Raw genomic sequence first — 18,426 nt, forward strand, 5'->3', positions numbered from 1 at the left:
TGTCAAATACGGCTTTCGAAACTCATCAAGTGGAATCACCGTGTTAACAGGATAAGCAGGAGCGTGAAAATCAAAACGAAATTACGACAGCTCTTTTAAATTATCAGTTGTGCTTCGGTGGCAAAAATGGAAAATAAAAGTGCCCTCCCCGACAATGGACGGAAAACGATTAGTGGTAACAATTTGCAGTCGCTACCGACAAGGCAATACCTAGATCAAACAGTCAATCCGATTCTACTACAAGGCTTGAAGGCTCTCGCTAAGGAACGGCCGAATGATCCTTTGCAATATTTGGCAAACTATCTCATGAAAAATAAAAGTCGTGTAGAAGATATAAATGGAGGAAACACAGAGGAAGCGTAATAAATAAAATAAAAATAAATAATTGCTTATATTTTTATGTTAAAAACACTGAAAATTAACTGGGCGGAATCCGTAATCGCATTGGGTTTGACACGTTCGCTGTCAACCAAGTAAAATGTCAACCCGCTTTGTGGAAAGAAAATTTGCGAGTACGAGTGAACAATTTTGTGCGATCATAAAACGCGTTTTCTTTGAGAAAGAGTACTCGGGTGAAGAATGGCCGAATTATTGATCGATCCTAATATACGAGGATGGGTGTTTCTTCCTATCGTTGTAATTACATTTCTTGTGGGAATCATACGGCACTATTTTTCCATTCTAATTTCTTCTCAAAAGAAAGTTGAACTTACCCAGATTCAGGACAGTCAAGCAATGATACGAGCGAGATTACTACGAGAGAACGGCAAATATCTCTCCCACCAATCGTTTGCAATGCGTAGGCATTATTTTAACAATGAGGACACTGGATATTTCAAGACTCAGAAACGAGCTCCGCCTAGCCCGAATTCCACTGCTATGCTGTCTGACTTGGTGAAAGGCAATTTTATCAATGTGCTGCCAATGATCGTAATAGGAGGATGGATCAACTGGATGTTTTCTGGGTTCGTCACAACGAAGGTTCCCTTTCCTTTGACGCTCCGCTTTAAACCAATGCTGCAAAGAGGAATTGAATTGGCCTCACTCGATGCTGCCTGGGTATCATCGGCATCATGGTACTTCCTAAATGTGTTCGGTCTCCGGAGTATCTACACGTTGGTACTGGGTGAAAACAATGGTATCTCAAACTGTGCATAAGTGTATGCTAATATACATTAAATATTTATTTCTAAACAAACATCTCTTGTTATCTCATAGCTGCCGACCAAACACAGTCGATGCAAGATCAAATGTCCGGCGCTGCAGTGGCCATGCCGCAAGATCCGAAGGCAGCGTTCAAGGCAGAGTGGGAAGCATTACAAATTACGGAGTATCAAAATGCGCTTGCTAATGTTGAAAATGAAATACGAACGGTCAACAGTCCATTGACTGGTGACAAAATAGGTATCAGTAATACACAAAGCGATTGATAAATCGTATTCTTCATAGGTTCGTGGCCGCCATTCGTAAATAAATGAATTTTAGTAATACTAGGTTATACGGCCCGGTTACCTTTCTTGTCAATTTTATGTATAAGCTTAGTACGATGACGGGGATATTCATAATTATTATTTTCTTTGTCATGAAGTTGTTCTTGTAAATTAGTGTTTCGTTGTTTGAATGTTTTTTTGAGGTACAAATAAAATAATGAATAAAGTTTCCTTTTTTCTACAGCGTAATACGTCTGTAGTACATGATTTTTGAAAAACAAATGACATTGCTATCATATCCATTTTTCTAATAGCAATTTTATAACATGTAACAATTTAAAAAGGCAAAGCACGAGTCAAATGTTTTAAACGTATTACACGCTTCAGAATTAATGTGTTTGGTACTAAACAACATACAACAGTTAACTATGCTAAAAATATGGTAGCCGCTCATAGATGGCGCTATGCAAACGCTGAAATTGCTTAATGATAGGGTTGAAATGTTTCTATTGTTTATTTATCGCCATGTATGAGCGAGTTTTGTAAACCTTCTTATCTAATTTGAGTTTTCCAAATTTATTCGTTGCACAGTTTGTTTCACGCGATGAATCAAATAACTCTTACTTTTTAGCTGATGTGTTTTCCTGTTACATCTGTGAAAATTTTGCTCCCTCTGGACAGAGCAATGCGTGCTCTTGTTAGTTGGCTTTCCATGTTGATTTATTTTCAAAATAAATTCCTACAAAATGTTGGAATGTTTATTATTTTGAAGCTGTACATACAATTTCACTGTAAGGCATATGACTCTTTGGAGTATTCAAATATAGAAGGCTACATCCTTTTTCGCAAAAAAGAAGAAGTTGTTTGAAGCGCCGAGATCATGAACACAGATTGATTGATAGAAGCTCACAATATGTAAAACTAAACTAAACACAAACCTTTGAAGACCAGATTATTGTTATCATTATTTGAATAATAATGGACACATAATTATGTTAATATTGTATGTTTATTGTTTTTTCCAGCTTCGAGACAAAACATCGAGAACTTTGACTTTAATTCACCACACTGAGGCATTCTATATTATGAACGAATAAGAAGATAATAGCTATTTGCAAGGGATATGAAGTGATATGAGACATTGTAAGCCAGTATGTGCTATTTAGTTTCGTGAAAAGAATAAATACGTTACATAAAACTCTATGCATATGTTATCTTATGTCGACTCGTGAAAGTAACTAATAAGCAAAATATTTTGAAGACAATTTGAAACAAAATAATTTCGAGTTATAATATTTAGGCATTCAATCGGTTGTTAAACTCTGGTTCTTTTCACCGTTCAAAAGCTGATTTTTTATTACAACTACATTACTCTCTTGAGTATTGCTCTACTCTATTTATGCTACCATTTCTTCATTCGTTTATTTTCTATTCCATTAGGGTACGGCCATCCATGCTTCACCAGTGTTTTTAATGGGAAGATGAGTGTATTATTACATGCACACCATGTACGGGAGCCAAAACCACCTATCGCTACAGCGAATTTTGTTGTTCAAATATAATACTCTTAAATTGCTTTGAATCTAACGCCATCAATTCATGAATTAAATACTTAGTCACAGTGTCACAAATTATCAAGAGTGTTTTTTTGCATTAGTCCTTCATGTAAAAAACGCTCCAATATAAGCACACTTCTTGGATCATAAGAGTATGCTCATGAATGGTCTTGCTCCATAACTAACATACTCTTGTGTTGCATACTTTCATGTGGTAGACTTTTATCCTCTGAAGTTGTCTGATCATTGGCAGTGTGGAATATTAAATTTGTGAACTTTATCGTTCCATTTGTATGATTAAAACTCTGATAAGATAAGCTCAAAATAAAAAAGAAAAAAATCTATTCTAAAAATCTACGAATACATAAATGATTTATTTTAACCTAAACAACATATGAAAAGCATTGTTGATTGACGTATTTAAACTTACAGAATAATTTGTAATCTGTTCTTATCTTTCCATGATCAGTATTCACCCTCGTCTCGATTTCAACTCACTAATTTCCGGTTTAAATCGTTACTTCAAGAATTTACTTTCGTACATCTATTCCTATTGATCTTTTTTAAATTATATATTTATATCTTTGTTAAATTATTCTTTGGAGAAAAAATAAATCTTTCTCTTCGTCCGTACTATTTTATTGCATTGGCAATAATCTTTCCCTAACTATCGTTTCCCTTGTGTTATATGGTGCTTTATTGTATCGAAATGTATGTCTAACAGAGTAATATTTAAATTAAAGACAAAACTGCTATCCCTAAAAATGTGGGCAGTAAATTTTATTTTTAAAACAATGCAATTCAAATGTACCACAAAATAAATCCTTATTTGGCCGGCTCACATATTTGTTTCACAATAATGGGTAAAGGTTGTTGCTTACACTCCAGTACGTGGCGTCTCCCACTGTTACCTCAAAACCACGTGCGAACACCCAGATGGTGCTCTTTTTCGTCTTTATTGGATCACAGGAACAGACGGATTATGATGTCCTTAGTTTTGTGCCTTGGTTAACATACAGCAGCATTTTACGTTAAATCATAATAAACTAAAGATAAAGTAAGAGCTAATTTTAAACTGAAATAACCAGTCCAGCTCAGAGTGTTTTCGCCCTGTCCAAAAGATCACTAATGAATTTCTGAAAATTAGGAGAAGAAAAAGAAAGCAGAATTTATTTTTCTGAAAACAGAGAGTTGATGTAAAAATATCATACCAGTAAAAAAAAATCCAAGATTTTTACTTTCCTTAGTATAGCATAAAAAAAGCAAAAAGAAAAAAATCCTCAATACCCCAAATAATAATACAGACCTCAAAACGAATAGCCCGAAAATTTGAAGTAAAAGTAAAACTCGTCTTACACATAAATCCAAGGAAAAGAAAAATAAATTTGAAATTCATTCAACAATTCGTTTATATCAAGGCTAACCAAACATTAGCTCACCCGCCAGTGTGTGTAGGCCACGATCATTGCAACTCGCGAATAGTTTAAAATTAACAGAACGTCTGTATAAACAAAGCTATATCTATTCCTATAATGGTGTGTTATGTGGAATTAAAGCGGGGTCTCGCCCCAATGGCTCAAACGGTGGCATATTTTCAGGAATGCCTTGCTCCTAAAGGAGTAAAAGGAGTAGATACCCGTAGTTTTGGCCCACCCCAAAAGAGCGATACGGACACAATCACAATTTTATCTTACCGAAATGTCCTGTGGTGGTCGTTTGCATGCAGAAAGAAGACCCTAAGAAATAAACATAATGGATACACATCGAAAGTTATTAGGTATGTAGTACTATTAAGTAACAGAAGGACGAACATGGATAAAAATATAGGTAAAGTAAATGAAAATCGTAAACAATGAAAATTGTAAACAGTGTAAAAACGAAATGAGATTTAAAAATAAAATAACACTACAACACAATGTGTGTCTGACGTAAATAATTAGAGAATTATTTTTAGATCTGATTAACATGTACTAGCTGTGTATCAATCAAATAACTATTTACTTACGAATAAATGCGATCGCCTCAAGTCGTCAGTATCCATGTCTAATATTTCATCGATGTCCACATCAATAGCTTCTGTCTGCATTTTTAGAAAATGAAAAAAAAGAATATTTCAATAAGAAAATCAACAATTATTATAATCATTAAGATTTTTTTCTAGCGAGAAAAACAGGTACACTTACCGGGGGATCGAACAGTTTCTGAAGTTCATCATATAACCACATTTCAACCGCAAGCCTCTTACGAATCAAACTCATCTGGTGCGATCCATACTTCGCGGTAAGAAACTTTTCTCGCCGTTCTTTTACTTCGCCCTTTTCAGTGAAATTCACTCGCAGTCCACTGCGGCCTGGTGATCGCTCGCAGTCGTTCATAGTTTCAACACTACACTGCATGATCTTTTCTCACTTGCCGTCTTGAAAGCGGTTTTTATATACGACGGCTTATCGATGATTGATCCTTTTTTGAATAAAATTATGTATCAAGAACTATATTTCGTTCTTGTTTTAATCGTAAGCAACTGAAAGAAATTATCGAAAATACAATTAAATAAATTAATTAAGCAAAAATTTCAAAAGACGCTGTTGCCGCAGCATGTTTATATGTATAAACAAGGGCGTAGGTAACTGAAAATTTATGGAGTATTTCAATGATTTACTATGAAGTTACTATTACGGTAAATGTAATAATGCCTAAATAAGATATGTAACAAAATCGTTTAATCATTTTTATGAAATGATCAAATACCTTGTTCTACATTTAATTTTTTATGAAAGATATATTGAGTTTTCGGAATGGATTGCATTTAAAAAATATAATGCACAAAATTAACGCAACTTTAAAAGCGTCTCGATCTGAAAATGACAATAATTGATGTTTATTCCAATGCTGTACAACCGAGTTCATTGTTAAGAATTTATATGATAAAACAATATCTCAAATCGTCATAGGAAATATATAAGTAATTTTTATAGCAGAATCCAGTATATGTTCGTCATTGTCGTTTCTACAGCACATTTTTATCCCGAAAACCTTTTTTACGCTAATTCACTTCAAAATAGCATACCTACCCGACCATCATTTGCAATACTTTTTTTTATTTGTTGGAATAAACAGAGTATAAAACCAATGCATTGAAAATTGCATTACATTAAAGTGCTTTAAGAAAGACTATGCGCCAGCTTGTACAAAATCCCAAGATTCCGCGAAATCACAAGATCCCAAGATTCCGCGCACAAGACGATTGTACACAAGATGCCTGAACTCTCACACGATATGTTTGTTCACAACAAAAATATAAAAAATAAATTTACACTTCATAACTTTATCTTTCTCATTATAACTGCCATATTGGGTTTCGTCAATTCATTAAATAATTATTTCTCTCAACATTACGTTAAAATAGTGACACGAAAACCTTGTTGATCTATAATTATGGTGTCACGTGCGTAATTTTTTTGAGCACATCAGCATGAAGATGATGAAGAGCACCCATTGCAAGCTTCAGTGGACCAAGGTTATACCGAAAATGAACGTTTTCCGCTACGCCTCGTGATTTCGAGATCAACTCAAAGAGATTACGTTACAACATCAGGTGAGTGTTTCGAGAGGAGTCAATTCAGAAAAAAACGCTGGCTTTATACGCGCTTTAGGAATTTGTTGAAGTCGTAGGGATTAAATGGTCAAGAGGGTCCAAAGTACAACTTCTTTTATGTGGCATTTGTAAAATAATGCTAATTGTTTATGAAACCCCAAGTTATCGTCACTAAAACCTAATAGATACAACCGATGTTGCGGTAACAATATTACGTTTTATACTTTTGCTACAATCTTTGATCTATGGTTCAAACTGTAGCAAAGAAACAAATATGAAATTTATTTATTGTCATTTTAAAACGTTCTCAACACAATAAAGGTTACATGCATTATAATGGGATTGCATGAACCGCAACAAATTAAATATTTATGTATATGACGTCAACATGCAAGTGCAGTGGCTGATTCAAAAACTTTCATTGTCATAAACCATTAGTAGTTTATGAATTATATATATATATATGTCTATTAAAAAAATTTTTAAAATTAAAATGATTCAAGCTAATATACATATATAGAAAAACAAGATACTATATTGATATAGCTTGGTCATTTCTACTACGAAGCTACTAAGTACATCGGTATTGCTTGATGTACTATAGGTTGTGATCCTAGCTCGAAAAGTTCGAATAGTATTTTAAGTGATGATAAACAAATGTATGATAATTCATGCAATATTCCTTCTAGCAATGGTGCTTGCCGTAGAAGACCACAGACATTCATTTCGATTATTAACTCCATCAGTGTCCAATACTAGTTTCATTCTTCGCAGTTTCGTGGAATTGCAAAACCAATGGTGCCCAGCTTGGCGATACAAAAAAATGTTTATCCTCAATTATAGCAATAATGCACTATCGGAGGACATTCTGGAGGCTATTTTAAAGATCAATGAACCACCAAAAATTATCTCAAATGAAGCTAGTGGATGGACCTACTGGACGTATGAAAACCGTCGCTGTGCTATCGTAATGGTCCAAGGCGATGAAACTATGAAGGTACGGCGGAATCATGAAGAGCGGAGAATAGGAAAACAATGTTTAAGCTAACTTGATCATACATTTCCTTAATTGATTGACATTTCTTCTCCACTAGCCATACAAACCTATCTACTATGGAAGTCGATATTTTATATTTCATGCCTTGCTCAAAGACAACGTGTTCATGAAGCATCTTAATAGTGGCACCGCATATATCCTCGACAAGGCGTACCACATCCTTTACAACCAAACGGCTATAGAAATCTATCATAAGAACTTTTTCACCAATCAAACCATACAGCTTGATCCACACAAAATCCACATTGTGGATGACTTAAAGAATCTTAATGGACGAAAATTGCGATTGACACTTCCGGATGGCAACCACGTGGTAACAACCTTCGATGTTTATCTTGGTGAAACGATTGCCCAGCAGAGAAATGGATCGTTTGAATTAGTGCAACGAATTGACGACCAAACGGACTATGGTGTAGTGAACATTGGAGTGCCGTTTCTAGGTACAGACAAAATATTAGCCCTTGGGAGCACTTTCATCAGCGTGTTTGTGCCACGTAGTAAACCGAAACCAATAATTGCGGTTCTAATTGATCCATTCGACTGTTACACCTGGATGTTGCTCTTCGTTACGACATTTGGTCTGGCATTGGTGCTGTCACTATTTGGAAAGGTTTTGCAAAAGCAGAACATTTTGGAAGTTGTGATTGAATTGATCATGTGCGCTTTGGGCGGTCCATCGAGACACTATGGAGGTTGGTTGGAGAACCTGCTCATCACCCATTATTGCCTAATGATCTCGATTGTGATCGTGTCTTCGTATCAATCGTTAATAATCTCCTATCTTTCCTATGCACGCTACTACCCGGAGATCAACACGGCTGACCAGATTCGCAACAATTGTATCTTTCCGTTGCAAACTGTGTTCGCAGGACATTTGAACTTGCAAACCGTTGAGACATCACAGGAAAGGCCTGATAACATGTGCTACTTGTTTGCAAGTCGCGATAATCCTCACATAACCTCACTGTTAGTTAAGCACACTCGGGCCTTTGACCGATCGGCTCGAAAAGCATATGATCAAAACCTGCGAATTGCAGATACAACATTTTTTAAATTTCACCTGCTTTATTACTTCTTCAACAAATCCTTGATTCGTGAACTGTTCCCATTTTACATAAGTGCTTTTTATGAATCCGGACTTTTTGATCAATATTATAAAAATAAGAGTAACTCTGAGCTACAATATCAACAAGAACATTTTATCAATCGAAGTTTTAATATAGCCGATCTTTCTATCATATGGTTTCTCTACTTGGGTGGAGTAACTGTTAGTACTATTTGGTTCTTTGTGGAACTTATTTCGTACAAAAGCCAAATACATTTGCAAGCTTTCAAAACAATCCGATGCAAAGGTTACGGGAATAAAATGATGATTAGAATGCGTTTACGTACGGCTGCTACTTAGGCGGTATTCACGAGACAAATTTATTTTGAGTCGTTATGCAAGCCACAACTAAAGTAGTATTTCTAAGTTGAATAACCAACGAGACTATTGATTCACGTGAAAAAGGTACATAATATAGCTTTACAACTGTTTAATATGATTTATCCGCTATAACACATTAAGAAGCAATGTGTCAGACGAAATTGCAGCCATTGGTTCAACGAGGAAGGTTCAATTGGCAATGCTGCATGCATAACTGTTCGTAATTATGTCGAAAAGCAACAAAACACTACAATTTCTATCAATTCGGTTGGATTGTGCACCGTACTTTGTATAATTCACAATATTTCTATTTGAGCTGTTTTAAACGCAATTCAAAATTATTAATAAAACAAAACATAACAGAACGGTTTGATTGTTACTTCAGAAAACGTCATCTATATAATTTCTAAGAGTATTACAGTACTCTTGATGCTGGCTTTGTGCATTGTGTAAGTAACACAGAAGAAAGAAGAACAAGGGGAAAGTAAGGGTCTGCTGAACAACAATTCAGTGTGAGAAGAAGGAAACGGAGTAGGTGGCAGGTTTAAAGCAAAGATATAAGGTGAGAAAAAGAAGAGTAGTGAAATGTATGATGAAAGCACCAAGCCACGAGCACCTTTTCACCATATACGCTTGATGTGATTCGCAATCGTAGATTCATTCGCTAACACACGTATACACCCATTCATTCTTTCACACATACCCATACACGATATGCTCTCGCGGTCGTTAAAGAAATCCCCGTTCGACGCAAAATAACCCTTTCATCGCATCATGTCCATTGTGATACACAGAGTGTACAAAGTAACAGACAAAACTCACTAAACACAAAACAACACGGCTTGGGCACCGCTTCGATGCGGCCTTTTACACTCAAGACTAGCTTTCAGCTCCCTCCAAACCGCGCACAAGTTTCACTGTCCACTGCACCACTCTGCGGACAAGCTTCGCTGCTTTCTCCAACGAAGTTGATCCAGACGGTTGAGGAACATACAACAGATTGGAGCGTCGGTTTCCTGGACCACCAAACACAAAATCTGAACACTTTTTCAATAGCACAGCACACGTAGTTTACATTAACCGCTTAGCACTGGAGCTCTTTTACACTTTGTTAAAATCTATTTTGCTCTTTCTTTCTCTCTATTACCCCATATGCAACAAGTGCTAGTATGTGTAAGTAGACGATAGACACCACTGAATTTATACTCAATTATAGGGTTACAATTACACAACACACACTAGTTTGCACATCTCTGCGATGTTTTATGTTTTTTATGCATTCTCGTAAAATAAAGCAACATTTTCGATCAATAGCAAACCATGCTGTAAATAGTGACGACAATTGATGTGTGAATATTACTTATTAACACGCAGTTAACAAAAACTATTGACACAAATCTTTACCGCCTAATTTACAAATACAAAACTTTAATGCCATTCCCAGAACAAGATCAATTGCTGAAAATTTATCTAACCTGATCGCAATAAAACGATGCTTAGTGTTCTTACTCATTTAGTACTTAATCAATGATAAAAACACGGATGATACTAACGCTCACCTGCTTTGAAAACTAACACAAGTTCACTGCAAAGAAGACGTGCGATTTATTGTGACGATTTATTGTCGATGTTGTTAACTGAATAAAAACGAATTAAATTGAAGTTTGCGAAGTTGCAAAAAGAAAATAACCGCGACCGACTGCAAGGCAACAGGAAACTCAACCTCCCAAGCGCACCACAAAACAAATGCGAATGGAAATAGGGAGCTAGCGCCAACAAAGTTGAGATTCCCCCTATGAGCGCAGGAGAGCAGCTTTCACAGCTGAAACAGAGAGCGTGAGCATTTGCGAGCTCGGAATGCTCTCCCACAAATCTGCAAACAGGTTGAGTGAAGCGTGTTACAAATGGGGAAAAGCGAAAGAAATGAACAGCCTGGCAGTTGGAGGCTGTGAATTTTGAGAATGTTTCTCTGTTGAAAGGAAAGATGGAAAAAGGGGAAATAAGTTGACTAAGAAAACCAGTATATGTTAAACCTATCGCGATACAAACATCCGCATTATTCCCCAACAAAATGAAGAGAATTAACTCGTGCCCGCTCAGAAACTGGGGTTAAGTGCATCATTTCAAATGAGAGAAACTTATCTCACACATCGAATCCAAACATAAAATATATAAGTAAACATACAAAATAAAAAAAGCAAATGTTATTCCTTCAACCATACACAGACTCGAATAGATGATCTACACGAACGTTTTGTAGTGGGATTAGCTTTTTTTAAAGAGACTATGAAGTCTAGCAAAAGCTCGATTATAATAAGAAGCATAGTAATGATAACTGCATGGAAATGATCCATCACTGGTTCGCAGTCTCTAGTCAACGTAAAATACGGTTGATTGCTGAAACTGCAACTCACCATTGTAATCTTTGTACTTTTTCGCTGGCCCGATGACACAATCGACCTCCGTTTAATGGATGGATTATCGAAAAACAAAAAAAATATATAGACAACATCAAGCAGCAACAAAGCGATAGTGAAGTAATTCAATTACACAAACAACAGAAATCATAGCTAGTAAGAGGTTAGAATGAAGAAAACGGTACGATCGTGTTAAGCACACGCAACCGATTTTATTTAATTCAACAATGGTGCGTGCATGGTGCTATCACCTTGTGCCAGCTATAGTTACTTTCGAAGATTGAGTGGATAGTTTTTACCAAACCGATATCGGATTCAATAACAGCCCAACAGAGGACTAACCGGTATCCAGCTGCAGAAAAAGGATATATATATATATATATATATATATATATATATATATATATATATATATATATATATATATATATATATATATATATATATATATATATATATTGCTACATCAGAAAATTTTTTCGAGATAAATGTTGAGTCATAAACAAGGTCAATCACCAATCCGAGAACACGTCTAACAGAAGACATTTTGTGCCACCCTGTTTTTTTTCTCAGGGATGGTTTTTAAAATATGTCTTGCTTGGTTGCTGATCGCACTTCAAGATCTCTGCTCTCACCTAACATTCCCACATCCACGTCGATGAGCGCTTTTCCCATACCCCATCGTCGTTAATTACATCTTTATGCAAGTAGAGCAACAAGCTGACACTACTACCGCTATCTAGATAATAAAAACAAAGTTTTTTCCGTCAATTATGGTCGCTAGTGTATCTACCAGGAGGCTTAGTAAGTTAAATAGTGTGTCTTCTCACCCTACAGTTTCCACCCCGTTTGAAGAAAGGGGGAAAATATCAATCCTGCAACCTCCTTTATAATCACTGATTCTAAAGTGAATGCAAATCGTGACACAGTGGACGATTGCGTTTGCTATGGTTGCACATTGATGCAGCGTTCGTTGAAATTCAATCGAAGGGTATGAATTCGTGATTGATCGTGGTTTACAGAGGATTTACTGACCTTTGTTCGAGATATTTCTTCATGGATGTTGCTAAGGCGAGCCTGGTGTCTAATAATCAAAAGCTTATGTTACAATATTATGTAGAAAACATATGTAGAAAAAGTACGCTTTTCGTTCACACATTTTAATCCATCCTCGATGGCATGGATCACAAAATGAGAGTAGAAAAAGAACAACATGAGCTGTCAGAGCTAGTGCTCACTTGATTTTCCGGTGTTAAGTTCTGTTGTAGGTTTTGTGTCTGACTTTAAGACATTGCAACGGCTTTTGCTGAATCTAACTACCTTAGATCCTTGTGCTATGATGTGACAATCAAGAATTTCCTCAAGATATACACGTTTTTTTATTTCGAGTTTTTAAATTCGAATGATTTGTATGATACAGAAAGCAGTCATAGCAAATGTGTCTCTGTCTGATCGACACAGAAACGTGCTTCAAACGCGGATGTTAACCATCTTTTCAATTCATATCACTTAAAACAAAAAATTATTTACATAGGTTTAAAGTTATCTACTACTTGAAAAATTGAATATCTTGCACTCCTCCAAAGCTTAGATTCCAAAGGCTACGCAACTTCTCCGAAAGCTGAGACGAACGCAATGTGCTTTATGCAATGAAAATTGCTGAAGCGTGTTCGTGTGCGGCGTGACTTCTGATGCAACGATGACTCCGATTTAGCTCACACCCGGCGCCCTCGAAAGAGCTATCCAAAAAAGAACTAATTTTCAGAAACCGAAACCTTGAAGGCATTTCAGTATCTTAACGAGCCGCTCTATTATAAAACATCCACCTTTCGACAACGGAGTCGATTTTCTAACATTGAGCGAGTTTTTATCGTTCGGAGACGTACTTGACTGTTTAGGAGTTGAGAAGCACAACGAAAAAAAGTTCTTATCAAAGCCTTGATAGCACGTTGCAGTTGTTAACTATAAAAACGTTTTGAAAGAGAGGGATGTGATAAATTTTTTTCTTTAACATCAGGGAAACTCGCTTTCGCGTTCTTTATGCTCGCGTATTCATCTACTTTGCGCTGTTGGAAGTCAATGGATTAATCATACCCTCATTCTAGTAGTTTTGTTTCACTACTCATCTATATATGCGTTTATATGTTTCAATTCAATTATGACCAATTCTCACTATATTCACAGTTCAAACGAAAAAAGTAAGAACGACAAGATAAAACCAAAAGCACAACCCAATGTAAAAGCACTCACTGTCGAATGTAATGGTTTTATTTTTATTTCCAACATTCGATTTGTTACGTTACTCTCCGTGCACTGTCGTTTCTATCCCACAAGACGAAAAACTCGAAACTGAGATGAACCAAACTAAGATCTGCGAAGTTGGGTGTGAAGCACCGTAGACCTACTTTTCACTGAGTAAATATGGAACGATTGTTTCGTCTCGTGATCATGATGCCACCCTGCGGAATAAGAACGCTAGATAAAAGGGCATCTCACCTAGGTTTTTGGTTCTTTTGCTCATCTGGTAGTTTGGTAGTTTTGGGACGCTTTGGGATGCTAGCACTATCCACCACTCTATAATAAATTGTTTTCTTCTTCTCCTTCATATTGTAGTCTGTCCTAGGCAATACTCCTTGTTACGAAACACGTCAAAAATGGCGCCTGCGTGCTTTGGAAATGACCAATCGCGCGAGCTTTCAAGTCAAATCATTCAAGATAGAGCAAATCTGTGCGAAAAAATACACGTTTTCTAAATTGCTCCTTAATAACAAGTTATTCAGCATTTTCCTATGTTTGGTTTGATAGTTTTGATTTTCCGTTCACCATAAAATCTGGCAGTAATAAACAAGCTAGTAAGCTGTTTTTGTGGAGTTGAAGAAATCGCCTTAACATAAACGTATACTATGATAGAATTTTCCTCGGTGCAAGCCAATGTCATTTAAATCACCTACTGTGGCATATTTTCCAGGCCAATCTTTCGATCAAGCCTGTCCTCTAATTAGTCAAGTTTTCTGTAGTCAGCTCGTACGTGTATTTTTTAAATTGTCAATGAAGTTAAAAACAAAACAGATTATAATTAGAAGAAAATACGCTATATACGTGAATAAAAACATAAGGTCTTCCACATAATCAATACCAATAGTGCATCGTTCGCAGCTGTGTGTGTTGAAAGTTGAAAGACAGTGTGGTGCTTTTTTGTACTGTACTCATGTACAAATGTTTTGTTTATAAAATGTTATGTTAAATTGTTCTTTCAGCTAACGGTGAAGCAAAAAGGCGACAACTCGACTCGAAGAGGCGGACATCTATTTTGATATCACTGCAATAAACAATACCATATAGACCTCGCACTATGGAAACTATTTTCAAAAACAAGAATTTAATTGGAAAATGTGCCAGTTTAAATTTTATGTTTCTGATACTCGCCTTGTGTGGCATCATTTCATCGTTTCACACATCAAAAGCTCTTCCTCCTGGAGCGACAGGGGGAAAACACATGAACATTGAAATGTGCTTAGGTAAAAAAAATGCTTTTTTTCACTTGATCAACATTTTCACGCGTCTGCTTGCAGTATGGTTCGATGTACATCTGAATACTATCATTCGAACGGAAGAATCCCGATCAATGGGAGCACGTTTCCTAGATGACGCCGATCTCAACTCTCGTGAGCAATGTCTTCGATTGTGTTGTGAAACGGAAAATTGCGACGTGTTCGTTTTCGAAGAAAAGGTAATGTTATTAAAATCATAATTGTAAGAATCTTTTTTTTAGCTTCCTGGACAAAAAAAAAGTTTTTTTCCTATCGTGATATTTTGCTTATTACCTGATGATATTTAAGGATTTTTTTAAATAAAATAATTGTCCTATTTTTGAAAAGCAGTATCGTTCCCGTTATCCCTATGCGTTGCATGCAACTTTGTTTCAATACCTGGTGGTTTCGTTCCCACGTACTGTTTCTTGTTCTCATGTTCACAGAGTCCCGAAGGCACGTGTTTCCTCTTCCAATGTGGACCACCGGAAAACTTCCGTTGTAAATTTACTCGCCATTCCAACTATACCAGCGCCGTCTTGTCAATTCCACCCCCTCGCCAGGAGATGGAACAACCATCTGCACCACTATCATCGTCCCTAACAACTCAGATTCAATTGCTAGCTACACAGCCCAGCGATACAACAAACAACAACAAAAACGTCGGTGCCAGCTCCCTCTCTCAGCATGAGATGGAATTGATAAGCTTGAAGGTAGCAGGAAATGGCCTTGTTTCCAATAGTAAACAAATACCTGGGAATTTTGCATCATTATCTGCCACGACGACATTTTTACCTCCGTTAGGAGTACGGCTGGGGGAAGTAATAACTTCCTCTAGCGTCAACACACCAAAGCAACAATTTCCGTCCTTTCAACAATGCGGCCACTTCGAATTTTCCTGTCATTCTGGTGAATGTATCGCGATCTATAACGTATGCGATGGCATCCCACAGTGCGACGACGGCAGCGATGAAGGTACCGAATGTCCGCAAAAGAACGCTGCTCAAATCATAACACCAGTGGCCGGAACACGCAGAGGAGACCCCAGATCGGGATTACCTGAAGAGATAACACCATCCAGGAATGGTAGTCCAGTAAATCAACCCTTGATGATGATTCCATCGGTTCATGCGGATAATCCCAACGAAAATAATCCGACAAGATTGGTGGTTGCCAAATCGATGCCACCAGTTGAGCAACAACACTTGTATCAACCGATAGATTATCAACAATCATCAACAAGATACATCGGTGTGCCTTCGATAGAGCTGCAACAACAGCAAAAGCAACATATGATGAAGCCCCTTATCCACCGTAATCGCGAGGATCCTATGACAGCCCCCAAAACATGGGAAAATCAGCTACCTATCAACGAGCCATACGTCGGTAAATATAGTTATTTTTTGGTCACCCAATTTCCCAACTTCTTCATAATATTTACGAATACACGTTGGTCCAGAAAACAAAATTTTGCTTTTAACGCCCAAGACCTGGGGCTTTGTTATTTGCTCTATTTATTGCTCATTTTACGGGAACAATACATTCGTATGTATGCGTGTGACTAGTAAAACCATAATTTTCATTGTAATATAATACGAAATCAATTAAATTGATGTTCATAACTTCATTTTCTAACAGAAACTTTAGATAACCGCATCTTTAATCACAAAGGCGGATTTCATCTCCCTTCGGTCAGCAAACCTCAACAATATCAAGAAACGATACCAGATTCAAACTTTGTGGCTTCTTCGTCGGATATCGGTGATGGGACAAAATCCTATCTCTCACGATCTGGTAGTAACGTCAACTTATATCCCCAGCAAACACTTCAATCATTCTCGCTCGAACAACCACCACTGCAGCAACCATCATACAGCTCTGCTGGCGTTCTTCCGCAATGGTTAGGAGGCAACACGATGCGTTCGTCATGGATAATACAACCTGTCGAAGAAAATCGACCTGGTAGTGACAGTGGTAATAAAAGAATTTCACTACAAGAACAATACACCTCACCGGTAGCACAACAAGGACACACTGCTGTTCGTGGACCACAGGACGATATCCATTCAATCACAAATCTTGGTCCCATCATAATAACGCCGGGGCAATCATCGTCAATTTTACAGCAAATACCTTCAATTGATCAAGCACAGCGATTGGCGGAAGCAAAGCAAGAAGGAAAACCAGGCATTACTACATCAGGCATCGACCAGTTCTCCGGTAACGGCGAATCCATTCGAGATCGTATTGAATTTGCTGAAAATTCATTACCGGGAGTAAGACCTGGAAGTTTGGATTCGACATTGGCTCTCGCGGTTAATGGTGGATCAGCTAACAATGAAGACGTCAAACATAAACCAATACCCACTGCTAAATTGTCTAGTGGAAGAGGAGCAGGAGAATATGATGAAGCATATGCATATGAAGATTCCTATCCCGCTGAATCAACGAATCCTGGTGAGATGGATGCGAAAGAATCTACAACAGAAATCGCCAATCGAACAGAGTCGCAAAAAAAAAAGATGCACAAACATCACAAGCATGAGCGTGGTGGCAGCAGGCAACCCAGCAGTTTATTATTAGCTGTGAACACAACAATTGCAAGCGAACACATTGAGCAGAAAAAAAAGAAAAAAACTAAAACTATCAAGAAAGATAAGCCAACATCTCAGGCGGTTGAACACAGCTTAGCATCCGATCAGACTGGAAAGCATGCCAATCCAATCATACATGAACACTTAAAAGCACAGATTCATAAAGACCTCGAGATAGAATTTACCGATCACGACGGGTATTCGGATCGTCCAGGCGGTGCGATGCTTTCACTTACTCTGGGAGTATTATTGACCGCAGCTATGGGCATCCTTTTGAGTTGTCGGATGCGAGTCGCTCGTCGACGAATTCGTCGACCGGGCAAATCTTCATATGCACATGATGCTGACTTTCTAGTCAATGGCATGTATTTGTAGTTTTCTGCTGTGGCGCAGAGGAAATTCTGTGTTTAAACCTTGCATTCTGTTCGAAACAGATAACGAGTGGTGGAAAAAGATTAATATCAATAAAAACGAAAAGTTGACTTATACAAAAGTAGTCACCAAATAAATCTATATCCATGAAACGGCTTCAATGCCATTAATAGACTTCGGGAAGGGGTAGAAAACGTAAGTTTCATTATCGTATAAAAAACTGCGCAGATTATTATGCTTTTTCCAGACATTGGTTAAATTATTAGTTAATTCTATATAATTAATCACTAAAAATAACTTGTGAGGTGTGTCATAAGAATGGCACTTTTTTGTTTAATGAATGTAATAAAAATGTCACAATACATTATCCAGCTTGTCCTAAAAGTTTATAGTTCATTTGCTACAGTGCAACAAACAGATGGGTTTTTTTCATTAAGTTCTAGATACTT

General features: G+C 37.0%; 3 protein-coding genes across 3 annotated transcripts; 2 read left to right on the top strand and 1 right to left on the bottom strand.

The window, feature by feature from the left end:
• The first annotated feature begins 530 nt into the window (after positions 1-530).
• On the top strand, positions 531-1,546 carry LOC128723694 (ER membrane protein complex subunit 3). The gene is made up of 2 exons (XM_053817457.1): positions 531-1,138; positions 1,219-1,546. Exons 1-2 carry the CDS (start codon positions 580-582, stop codon positions 1,428-1,430), a joined length of 771 nt encoding a protein of 256 aa, XP_053673432.1. The 5' UTR covers positions 531-579; the 3' UTR covers positions 1,431-1,546.
• An 884-nt stretch (positions 1,547-2,430) lies between these two features.
• LOC128722905 (protein phosphatase 1 regulatory subunit 14B) lies at positions 2,431-5,382 on the bottom strand. The gene is made up of 4 exons (XM_053816591.1): positions 5,170-5,382; positions 4,992-5,066; positions 4,681-4,722; positions 2,431-4,122 (listed from the first exon to the last, which is right to left on the bottom strand). The coding sequence occupies exons 1-4, from the start codon at positions 5,380-5,382 to the stop codon at positions 4,081-4,083; spliced, it is 372 nt and encodes a 123-aa protein (XP_053672566.1). The 3' UTR covers positions 2,431-4,080.
• Positions 5,383-14,851: 9,469 nt separating this feature from the next.
• On the top strand, positions 14,852-18,344 carry LOC128726252 (uncharacterized). The gene is made up of 4 exons (XM_053820050.1): positions 14,852-14,999; positions 15,054-15,211; positions 15,458-16,397; positions 16,650-18,344. Exons 1-4 carry the CDS (start codon positions 14,891-14,893, stop codon positions 17,978-17,980), a joined length of 2,538 nt encoding a protein of 845 aa, XP_053676025.1. The 5' UTR covers positions 14,852-14,890; the 3' UTR covers positions 17,981-18,344.
• Positions 18,345-18,426: the final 82 nt, after the last annotated feature.

The sequence above is a fragment of the Anopheles nili genome, chromosome 3 (genome assembly GCF_943737925.1).
Source record: "Anopheles nili chromosome 3, idAnoNiliSN_F5_01, whole genome shotgun sequence".
Classification (NCBI taxonomy): Eukaryota; Metazoa; Arthropoda; class Insecta; order Diptera; family Culicidae; genus Anopheles; species Anopheles nili.

Coding starts and splice junctions, on each gene's coding strand:
- LOC128723694 (XM_053817457.1), top strand. CDS start 580: ATGGCCGAATTATTGATCGATCCTAATATACGAGGATGGGTGTTTCTT. Junction 1,139..1,218: donor GGTACTGGGTGAAAACAATG/GTATCTCAAACT, acceptor GTTATCTCATAG/CTGCCGACCAAACACAGTCG.
- LOC128722905 (XM_053816591.1), bottom strand. CDS start 5,382: ATGCAGTGTAGTGTTGAAACTATGAACGACTGCGAGCGATCACCAGGC. Junction 5,067..5,169: donor AGAAACTGTTCGATCCCCCG/GTAAGTGTACCT, acceptor CTAAAAATGCAG/ACAGAAGCTATTGATGTGGA. Junction 4,723..4,991: donor TGAGGCGATCGCATTTATTC/GTAAGTAAATAG, acceptor TTTATTTCTTAG/GGTCTTCTTTCTGCATGCAA.
- LOC128726252 (XM_053820050.1), top strand. CDS start 14,891: ATGTTTCTGATACTCGCCTTGTGTGGCATCATTTCATCGTTTCACACA. Junction 15,000..15,053: donor GAACATTGAAATGTGCTTAG/GTAAAAAAAATG, acceptor GTCTGCTTGCAG/TATGGTTCGATGTACATCTG. Junction 16,398..16,649: donor TATCAACGAGCCATACGTCG/GTAAATATAGTT, acceptor ATTTTCTAACAG/AAACTTTAGATAACCGCATC.